This window comes from Fundulus heteroclitus, unplaced genomic scaffold, assembly GCF_011125445.2.
Source record: "Fundulus heteroclitus isolate FHET01 unplaced genomic scaffold, MU-UCD_Fhet_4.1 scaffold_53, whole genome shotgun sequence".
Lineage (NCBI taxonomy): Eukaryota > Metazoa > Chordata > Actinopteri > Cyprinodontiformes > Fundulidae > Fundulus > Fundulus heteroclitus.
Genome location: NW_023396956.1, coordinates 1,400,047 through 1,410,157, shown reverse-complemented (window position 1 = coordinate 1,410,157; position 10,111 = coordinate 1,400,047). Strand labels below are relative to the sequence as shown.

The 10,111-nt window shown below is 51.6% G+C and overlaps 3 protein-coding genes across 4 annotated transcripts in view; 1 reads left to right on the top strand and 2 right to left on the bottom strand.

Annotated features, from left to right (window-relative positions):
• Positions 1-74: 74 nt before the first annotated feature.
• Positions 75-5,856, bottom strand: adat3 (adenosine deaminase tRNA specific 3). The gene is made up of 3 exons (XM_012851037.3): positions 5,741-5,856; positions 593-1,311; positions 75-544 (listed from the first exon to the last, which is right to left on the bottom strand). The coding sequence occupies exons 2-3, from the start codon at positions 1,294-1,296 to the stop codon at positions 247-249; spliced, it is 1,002 nt and encodes a 333-aa protein (XP_012706491.2). The 5' UTR covers positions 1,297-1,311; positions 5,741-5,856; the 3' UTR covers positions 75-246.
• Positions 3,188-5,862, bottom strand: alkbh6 (alkB homolog 6). The gene is made up of 2 exons (XM_012851055.3): positions 5,741-5,862; positions 3,188-4,178 (listed from the first exon to the last, which is right to left on the bottom strand). Exon 2 carries the CDS (start codon positions 4,171-4,173, stop codon positions 3,469-3,471), a length of 705 nt encoding a protein of 234 aa, XP_012706509.2. The 5' UTR covers positions 4,174-4,178; positions 5,741-5,862; the 3' UTR covers positions 3,188-3,468.
• A 75-nt stretch (positions 5,863-5,937) lies between these two features.
• The window catches only part of osgepl1 (O-sialoglycoprotein endopeptidase-like 1), a 7,530-nt gene continuing 3,356 nt past the window's right edge, over positions 5,938-10,111 (top strand). Inside the window, exons 1-3 of one of the 2 annotated variants that reach the window (XM_012851054.3) lie at positions 5,938-6,146; positions 7,283-7,670; positions 9,872-10,076. In XM_012851054.3, coding sequence (XP_012706508.2) covers positions 5,956-6,146; positions 7,283-7,670; positions 9,872-10,076 — 784 coding nt within the window. In that variant the 5' untranslated portion in view covers positions 5,938-5,955. Of the gene's footprint in view, positions 6,147-7,282; positions 7,671-9,871 lie in introns of both variants that reach the window. The other variant, XM_012851053.3, reaches the window with a different exon arrangement.

The window sequence follows — 10,111 nt, the reverse complement described above, 5'->3', positions numbered from 1 at the left end:
GCGTCTGGCGTCAGTTTGTCCGCCCGGTGAAAGTTACCTGTTGGATCAGAACCGCAACAGAACCGTCAGTAGAACCTGCTTAAAAGAATCTTTATTAAACAACAATGAAAATGTTCTTCCAGAGCGCACAGCTGGCTCTACAGAACCAGGAAGGTGGACCCGGCTGGAGGTCCTCCAGAACCGGATCTTGGACGTATCGGACCTAAACACCAAAAGATTCAAACTTTACTCAAAGTAAAAAGTGTTTTAGTTCAGAGCGTGTTGTTCTGGCTCCGGCTTCAGAACCTCGGTTCTGTCCCGGTTCTGCCTGCGGTCCAGATCCTCACAGTCCCGCCGCAGGACGCCGCTGTAAACCTGGAAGCGGTGGTTCAGGTCTTTCTGCGCGTGGAGTTTGAATCTCGTCCCTAAAGCTCCGTGGGCGGCGGCGGCGCCGTAGAAGACGCGGCCGACGCGGGAGTGGACCAGCGCCATGGCGCACATGACGCACGGCTCCCTGGTGACGTACAGGTCGTAGCCGGTGCAGAGGTACGGCGCCGCGGCACCGCAGCCGCCGCCGCCGCCGCCGCCTCCCTCCGCCGGCTGGGCGGCCCCGGAGCCGCCGCCGCCCCCCTGGCTCTGCGCCACCAGCTCGATGGCCACCATGACGGCGTGACGCAGCGGGTGGTCCCGTCTGCGGTCCTGACCCACGGCCACGACCCGCTCCTCCGCCGGGTCCACCACCACCGCGCCCACCGGCTCCGCCCCCCGCCGGCCCGCCGCCCTGCCGGCCGCCACGGCGGCGGCCATGAAGCGCTGCATGGCGGCTTTCTGTCGGGCGGTGAAGAGCTCGCCCTGCAGCGCCGCCGTGACCCGCTTGTCTTCGTGGAAGGTCGTGGGCCAGCGCCGGCTCGCCAGCTCGAACTGGGGCCGGGTCAGCGGGGGGCGCGCCGGGATCCGCACCACGAACGGCTCGCCCAGCGCGTCCCACGCGTCTCCGGCCGCGGGCAGCAGGGCCGCCACGCTGGGCTCCTCCACGGCCGGCGCGTCCCGGGTCAGGCACAGCAGAACCTCCAGCGGGTTCGGGCCGGCCCGGTCCCGCCGGGCCCGGACCCTCTTGACGTGCTGCAGGCCGCTGAGCGGGTAGAGGCTGTTCAGCCGGCCCACCAGCCGCGACGTGGCCTTCCGGTCCAGGATGGGCGCCGCGAACGCCTCCACCAGCTCCACCTCCTCCGACTGCGCGTCCGACAGCACCGGGTAGGCCGCCCAGGAGTCGGACTCGGACTCGCAACCCTTCCTCCGCTTCGTCTGAGGCTCCATGGCGTCGCCGTCCTCCTGTCGGCACGCCAGAGGAAACGGTGAGAAAACGGTGAGAAGACCCGGAAGGTTCTGGTAGAACATCTGAGCAGAACCGAGGCTGACGCTCAATGCGCCTCAGACACATTTTAACATAAAAGTCCAGCAAAAGTGATGTAAATATTAATTAATACATTTTATTACGACGGTACACCACAAAAAGGCCGAAAACTATTAATAATACGCCAGATCCTCTAATTAAAGTGGAAGTTATTAAAACTTCATGATTTAGATTATAAATCCTCCAGGTTTTGTATAAAGTCAAATGTTTCCAGTGAAGATCTGAGGGTTTGAATAAAGAGTCGATATAATGAGAAATGTTTTATTTAGCCTCGCAATAACCTGGACGGTTCAGGCAGCACATTAAATAAAATATAAGTTTCTGCTGCAATATAAGGTTAGATTTAAAACCTCATATACATTTAAAGAGCCTCAGAGAAAAGCTGTTTATACGCTTTACCTGAAAATTCATCCGTGTTCATGTTTGTGATGAAAACACGCCTTTTATTAACCAGAACTAAAAAAGGATTTAATAACCAGTGAAATAACTCACAAAGAGTCCAAATAACTTCAATGTTATTTTTTTCTTTCTTCTTGTTTGTCTCAGAAGGGATAAAAAGAGATGGAAAGTTCATGTTTGACCCGTTTGCTTTTTGCTCAGAAGGTTCTGATGCATTTGGATCCTAAAGAAATTATAAAACTCCAGATGTTTCATCAACAAACACGGACAAACCAATAAAAGCACATATTGTAGCAGAAAGACGTTCAGCATTCAATGTGCTGCATTAACCGCCTGCCAGGTTACTGCAAGAGAACCAAAATAAAATGAAAATTTCCATGTAGAAAGGAACAAATATTTAATAAAAACCAAAACGATGGAACGGTCCGTCACGGTAAAAAGGGATTTAAAGAATTTAGTTCATAAAGAAATTAAAGAGTCAATAACGATGATGATAAAAAACCACAATGTTAAAGATAACATTTATGTCGGTGTTGAATATGTAAATACTGTAAAATGTAATTGTACATTATTTAAATGTGAATAATGGATGTAAAAGAGCTTAAGCAGCAGAAATGATGTAGAGCTGTTGGAAAATCAATTAAAGGTCAAATAATTGCTCTTCTCTGCTCCTTTTTTATATGCATTGTTGTATGAATGACTTTAAAGCTATTTTTAAATGAAATAAACTGAAATCATGTCCCATACTGTAAGAACTTTATGATTTACATATAAGTGTCATATTCCCATTCATCCATTCTCCTCACAGCGCCTGCATGATCCGACATCAATAAACCCAACATAATACCCATAATGCACTGTATGGACATTTAAATCAAGCTGTATGAACCAGTAACAATCATTTAACATTATATCCAGTAATTATGTTTATATGATGATTTGAAGCGTTTTGTTTGGACGTTGCTTTATTTCTTTACTCAGATTCTTCCAGTGTAACTCCAGACTGCTTCCTGGTGGATCTACGTGTTTTATATTAACAGTTCCTGGACAGTTTACCAGTTAATTAATTTAAAAAAGTGCATTAATGAGTCTGCAGTTAAGCGGCTGAGCTGCTGCTAACGAGCTGCTGCTGCCGCCTGGAAACAGAACCGGGTAGAAAACCAGCGTTGAGGGGAAATAGGAGAATAACTCCTTATTTATTATCTGATATTATGGAATATTTTATTTTTATTTTAAAGGAGCCAAAAACATGATTGAAGGTACTTTTTATTCCAGCCCCAGACTCTCATCTAGTAGCTGACCGAGCAGCCGTGCAGGATGGAGAGTCTGACTGAACCTTCGGATCAGAACCAGCTGGTTAGAACATCTCACACACGAGAAATTAAGCTCAACCTGCAGAGTTCAGACGTTTATTTTATTGTTTATGGCAGAAACGAGAACAAAAATCTCTTTTTAAAGCTGAAGAACGTGTAAAATGTTCCATTTCCTCTTCATCAAACGGGCCGTTTGGACCAGAAACGTCGTTATGAGCTGATGGGAGAAAAATCTAAAGCTGGAATTAAACTGGAATGATTTCTAGGTTCCTGCTGCAGAACCAGAACCAGACGCACGGGCGGCTCGTTCTGCACCAGAACGGTTCTGGGTGCGTTGGGCCGGGCCTCATCGGGTCGGACCCGTCACTTCCTTCCCAGGACCAGCTTGGTCTTCATCACTTTGGGCACGTGTCTGATGGTGAGCGACACCCTGGTGGTTCTGCTGAGCGTGTCGCCGGGCCGGGCCCCGGCGGCGCCCAGGTTGGCCACGCGCTCCGTCAGCGTGTCCTGCTGGCGCTCCTGGATGCCGTGCAGGAGGCGGCGGTACGCGTCGTCCTGCAGCACCAGGAGGCTGCGCGGCCGCACCAGCAGCGAGAACTGGTACCGGCTCTCCACGCTCTGCGCCGCCTCGCCGTCCGGGCCGCCCACCGGCCGGTAGAAGTCCAGCAGGGCGTGGGAGCCCAGGCTGACGGTGGTGACGGTGGGGTGGTACAGCGGGCCGTCCTGGTGGGGCATGATCCCCTCGCCACGCTTGTACTCGTTCACCAGAACGTGATTGGCTGTTTTCCCGCCAAACGCCCCCAGAGAGGAGATTTTCTCACAGTAGTTCTGCAGCCAGGCGGGGAGCTCCTCTCCCAGCATGCCTCTGGGATGCGGGACCCCGCCCCAGTTCTGGAGCCGGCGGCCCGACAGCTGGGTCCACTTGGTTCTGGGGGCCCTGTAAACCTGCTGCAGGAGGTAGGACTCCTCCTCCGGGGAGATGAAGTCGGGGACGTAATAGACGGTTTGAGGAGCTTCGCTCACAACGAAGCGCTGCAGATCTTCCACCACGGCAGGAGGACGCTGCATGTCTCCTTTAGGAAAGTTCAGAGGAAACCCTCGTTAACAGCACGTTCTTAACGAGCGGGACGAGAGACGCTACCGAAAACAACTTCATCCCCACTAAACACGCCGGCAGCTCCTCTTCCTCACGCTGAGCCTCAGGTCCATGAGCCGGTCTCGCTCCGTTACAGGAAGGTGGTGCTGAGGAGGTTTTATTGTTATCAGACCAATAAAAAGGGATTTTAACCGCAGCGGCATGACGCCCCCTCCACAGGGAGAGAGAGAGCTGTGGAAAGTTGAGTGGAAGGAAAATCTCAGGACACAGGCTGCAGACGGCGTCAGCAGAGAGAAAGAGTTGCCTGGTTGCTCAGGTCCAAGAGTCTGGAGACAGAATCCCAGCAGCTGGAGGTCCAGTGTGGCGCTGCCACAGCCAGGGACGGTTTGTGGACCCGTGTCCCCTGCTGGTTCTGACCTGTTATGATTCCCTCTGCTAAAAGGTTTAACAGAGGAGCTGATTTCATGTGTCAGCGGGACCCGCACCGCCAAAAGCATCCATAGTTGCTTTAATTGCACGGTGCCGCCAGCAAACCGGGTCGACCCAAAGCCCGCTGAGGTCAGGCACCAGAACCAACAATACGGATGAGCTGCAGGTGACTATTACAGCCAACTGGGCTTCCAGAACACCTCAGCAGAACCGCAGGCCGGGCTCCTTCATGGACGCTGATGCCGGAAGCCAAGCCTAAGGAGCCCAGACCCGGTACTGTACAGAACACGGATACGCGGCCCGGTAGGCCCACGTTTCTGGATTCAGAATCTATTTTTATTGGTCTGATGAAGCGGTTTAATTTAGCTCCGCGCTAAAACAACCAACATTAACAGATTCAGAACCGGACCTGGACCGAGCGGCTCTGCTACCAAACACCTGGCTTCAAATTCATCAACAGTTTAAAAACTTTTCAAGGATTTAAAAGCTGAAATTCAGACTTTGTGGAAAAGCTGCAATAATGCTGTTATGAACTTATAGCTCTAAGCAGAATTAAAGAAAAAAATTACAGTATGAATAATGGACATTTCTTTTTTTAATCTTTGATTTCTTCTGTCTTTGATTTTATTTTTGTTTTGATTTTATTTTTTTTCTTTCCTTAAACTCCATTTGTAATGCTGTCATGTTCAATGCTGCTCACTGTGTTTAAAATAGTTAAATGTTGTACTGTCAATGCTGATTGAATAAAAGTTTATACAAGAAAAAACACTTACAGCTCTTAGCATCACGGACTTTGTCCCATAACACCAATAAAAACAGGGAACGTTTATCTTTACGTCATGCGTCACTGTTACGCGCACTGCGTGTTTTTTTTTTTACAGCTCAGATTTGATTAAAGGCTTTAAATGCAGGTTTAGTTAAACATATTCCCGATATTCGCACAAACCCAGAGAAAGGAACGACGTTTCTAAACGTTACACATTTTCCGAACGGAAACGGATCATTTTATAGTTTTTAACCTCTAAAAGCGTCAATTCAACATTTCTGCTCATATTAGATTAATATTTATACGTTTATAACAACGAAAAAAAACAGAATGTTTAGACTAACCTGAACAACTCTTGATAAAAACAGCTTATCGCCAAGCAGCCGCACCGCCTCGCTCCATCCGTGTGCAACCGCAAAAAGCGTCCGGGGGGAAACGCCGCCGGACACAGTTCCGTCCTGAGCTCCGGGATTTCTCGCGTTGTTTTGGGGGTCGTGATGAGGTCCGTGCAGCTAGCTCACCTTTTCACGCTCACAGGTGAACCGTAACGTGTCTAACCATGTTCCAGTCAAAGGCGAGGAGTCTGCGGAGGCTGCTGCGGTGCAAACACGCGGCAGTGAGCAAGGCATCCTGCTCCAGGCTGGTGTTGGGCATCGAGACGAGCTGCGACGACACCGGAGCCGCTGTGATGGACGGAAGTGGAGCCATACTGGGAGAATCCCTGCATTCCCAGAAGGAGGTCCATCTGAGGTGTGTCAGGTGTAGGGTTGATACGATACTAAAATTTTCAACTCGAAACCGATACTCAGGAAAATATTCGATACTCGATACCATTTTCGATACCTCAAGGATAAAAACAAAGACCCCAAAATTTCACAGAAATATTTTTATTAATAAATAAAATACAAATAAATAAATACAGTAAACAATAATAACAATATTTTGAGGTTGTATGTTGTGCACAATATTAAGCCTGATATTAGGCCTGATTAAAAAGAAGTGTTCCTTCCTTGGCTATGCTTTACAACACATTGACACTAGCCAAACCAGTTAACAAAAATAAATGCTGTATTCTCAGCAGCTGCACCTGTTACAAAAAATGTCTGAAACTGAAAAGTGCACAGAATTATTCAATCACACAGTGTTCAGAAAGTGCATTTTCCTCTATTCTGCACTCTAGATTAATGACTTTTTAGGTGCCACTGGTGGTAGCACTGACCTGAATTTGCTTTGCTGTTTGCAGATTTTTTTTGCCAAGTCCCCAGCTCGCGGCATCGATACTTTTGAAAATGAGTATTGTATCCGGATACAACATTTTAGTATCGATACTTTTTTGAGTATCGATACTTTTGACAACCCTAGTCAGGTGTAGAAATGTTTAGTTTCAGCAGCAAACCGGGTCCCAGCCAAGGCTGAAGGACCTGAAGGTAAACCCAACGGAGCATACAGGTGTGAGCTGACAGTGTCAGAGCGGAAAGGCCTCAGCAATGACCTCAGAGCTGCAGCTAGGGCCATCTGAGGTCCATCATCCTGCAGAGAGGAGAACATCTGAGCAGCTTCAGCCTCCAGGATGGAGGTCCAGCAGCTTCAGCCTGAGGTCAGAGCAGGAAGCAGGATGCAGCCGGTGTTCTGCCTCAGGATCTGGGCTCATCGCAGTCATAGGCCATGGACTCCTCTGGAAACCCGTCTGTCAAAGCGTCCAGGTGTCATTGTGGAGGAGCAGAGGCTCCATCCCAAACACAGCAGCAGATCTACAACAGAGGAAAAAAAGAAAAGAATCCCATTGTTGTAATGGCCTAGTCAAAGTACAGCTCTGGTTAAAATGCTCAGTATAACAGAGCGGGCCAGACTACGTCACAGCTGCATGGTTTGCTTCGTCGTTGCAGGACTGGTGGCATCATCCCCACCGTGGCCCAGCAGCTCCACAGGGAGAACATCCAGCGTGTGGTCCAGGAGGCTCTGGACAGGAGCGGCGTGGCGCCGGCGGAGCTCAGCGCCGTGGCAACCACCGTGAAGCCCGGCTTGGCGCTGAGCCTCGCCGTCGGCCTGGAGTTCAGCCGGAGGTTCGTCAGGCGGCACAACAAGCCCTTCATACCCATCCACCACATGGAGGCCCACGCCCTGACCGTCAGGATGCTCCACGCCGTGCCCTTCCCCTTCCTGGTGCTCCTCGTGTCCGGCGGCCACTCGCTGCTCGCCGTCGCTCGAGGAGTCGACGACTTCCTGCTCCTGGGCCGCACGCTGGACGAGGCGCCGGGGGACACGCTGGACAAGGTAAGGCTGAGAGCCCCGCAGCCCGTCCTGAAGACCTGGTCCTGATGACCTGGTCCTGATGACCTGGTCCTGAAGACCTGGTCCTGATGACCTGGTCCTGATTACCTGGTCCTGAAGACCTGGTCCTGATGACCTGGTCCTGATGACCTGGTCCTGAAGACCTGGTCCTGAAGACCTGGTCCTGATGACCTGGTCCTGATGACCTGGTCCTGATTACCTGGTCCTGATGACGTAGTCCTGAAGACCTGGTCCTGATTACCTGGTCCTGAAGACCTGGTCCTGATGACCTGGTCCTGATGACGTAGTCCTGAAGACCTGGTCCTGATTACCTGGTCCTGATGACCTGGTCCTAAAGACCTGGTCCTGATGACCTGGTCCTGATGACCTGGTCCTGATGACCTGGTCCTGATGACCTGGTCCTAAAGACCTGGTCCTGAAGACCTGGTCCTAAAGACCTGGTCCTGATGACCTGGTCCTGATGACCTGGTCCTAAAGACCTGGTCCTGAAGACCTGGTCCTGATGACCTGGTCCTAAAGACCTGGTCCTGATAACCTGGTCCTAAAGACCTGGTCCTGATGACCTGGTCCTGAAGACCTGGTCCTGAAGACCTGGTCCTAAAGACCTGGTCCTGAAGACCTGGTCCTGATGACCTGGTCCTGATGACCTGGTCCTGAAGACCTGGTCCTAAAGACCTGGTCCTGATGACCTGGTCCTGATGACCTGGTCCTGAAGACTTGGTCCTGATGACCTGGTCCTAAAGACCTGGTCCTGAAGACCTGGTCCTGAAGACCTGGTCCTGATGACCTGGTCCTGATGACCTGGTCCTAAAGACCTGGTCCTGAAGACCTGGTCCTGATGACCTGGTCCTAAAGACCTGGTCCTGATAACCTGGTCCTAAAGACCTGGTCCTGATGACCTGGTCCTGAAGACCTGGTCCTGAAGACCTGGTCCTAAAGACCTGGTCCTGAAGACCTGGTCCTGATGACCTGGTCCTGATGACCTGGTCCTGAAGACCTGGTCCTAAAGACCTGGTCCTGATGACCTGGTCCTGATGACCTGGTCCTGAAGACTTGGTCCTGATGACCTGGTCCTAAAGACCTGGTCCTGAAGACCTGGTCCTGAAGACCTGGTCCTAAAGACCTGGTCCTGATGACCTGGTCCTGAAGACCTGGTCCTGAAGACCTGGTCCTGAAGACCTGGTCCTGATGACCTGGTCCTAAAGACCTGGTCCTAAAGACCTGGTCCTGATGACCTGGTCCTGAAGACCTGGTCCTGAAGACCTGGTCCTAAAGACCTGGTCCTGAAGACCTGGTCCTGATGACCTGGTCCTAAAGACCTGGTCCTGATAACCTGGTCCTGAAGACCTGGTCCTGAAGACCTGGTCCTGAAGACCTGGTCCTGATGACCTGGTCCTAAAGACCTGGTCCTAAAGACCTGGTCCTGAAGACCTGGTCCTGAAGACCTGGTCCTAAAGACCTGGTCCTGAAGACCTGGTCCTGAAGACCTGGTCCTGATGACCTGGTCCTGAAGACCTGGTCCTGAAGACCTGGTCCTGATGACCTGGTCCTGATGACCTGGTCCTGAAGACCTGGTCCTAAAGACCTGGTCCTGATGACCTGGTCCTGATGACCTGGTCCTGAAGACCTGGTCCTGATGACCTGGTCCTAAAGACCTGGTCCTGAAGACCTGGTCCTGATGACCTGGTCCTGATGACCTGGTCCTGAAGACCTGGTCCTGAAGACCTGGTCCTGATGACCTGTTCCTGATGACCTGGTCCTGAAGACCTGGTCCTGAAGACCTGGTCCTAAAGACCTGGTCCTGAAGACCTGGTCCTAAAGACCTGGTCCTGATGACCTGGTCCTGAAGACCTGGTCCTGAAGACCTGGTCCTGATGACCTGGTCCTAAAGACCTGGTCCTGAAGACCTGGTCCTAAAGACCTGGTCCTGATGACCTGGTCCTGATGACCTGGTCCTAAAGACCTGGTCCTGAAGACCTGGTCCTGATGACCTGGTCCTGATGACCTGGTCCTGAAGACCTGGTCCTGAAGACCTAGTCCTGAAGACCTGGTCCTGAAGACCTGGTCCTGAAGACCTGGTCCTGAAGACCTGGTCCTGATGACGTAGTCCTGAAGACCTAGTCCTGAAGACCTGGTCCTGAAGACCTGGTCCTGAGCAGATCCTTACCTCTGCTGGTTCTCAGGTGGCCAGGCGTCTGTCCCTCAGGAAGCACCCCCGCTGCGCCACGCTGAGCGGAGGCCAGGCCATCGAGCTGCTGGCCAAGGACGGCGACAGGAGGAGGTTTGGCTTCAGGACGCCTATGGGACAAACGCCCGACTGCTGCTTCTCCTTCGCCGGACTTCGCAATCAGGTTACGATGTTGATCAAGAAGACGGAGGCAGAGGAAGGTAAGAAGGTTCTCCTCCCTGCTGGGACCCATAAA

Coding starts and splice junctions, on each gene's coding strand:
- adat3 (XM_012851037.3), bottom strand. CDS start 1,296: ATGGAGCCTCAGACGAAGCGGAGGAAGGGTTGCGAGTCCGAGTCCGAC. Junction 545..592: donor CAGGGGGGCGGCGGCGGCTC/CGGGGCCGCCCA, acceptor CGGCGGCGGCTG/CGGTGCCGCGGCGCCGTACC.
- alkbh6 (XM_012851055.3), bottom strand. CDS start 4,173: ATGCAGCGTCCTCCTGCCGTGGTGGAAGATCTGCAGCGCTTCGTTGTG.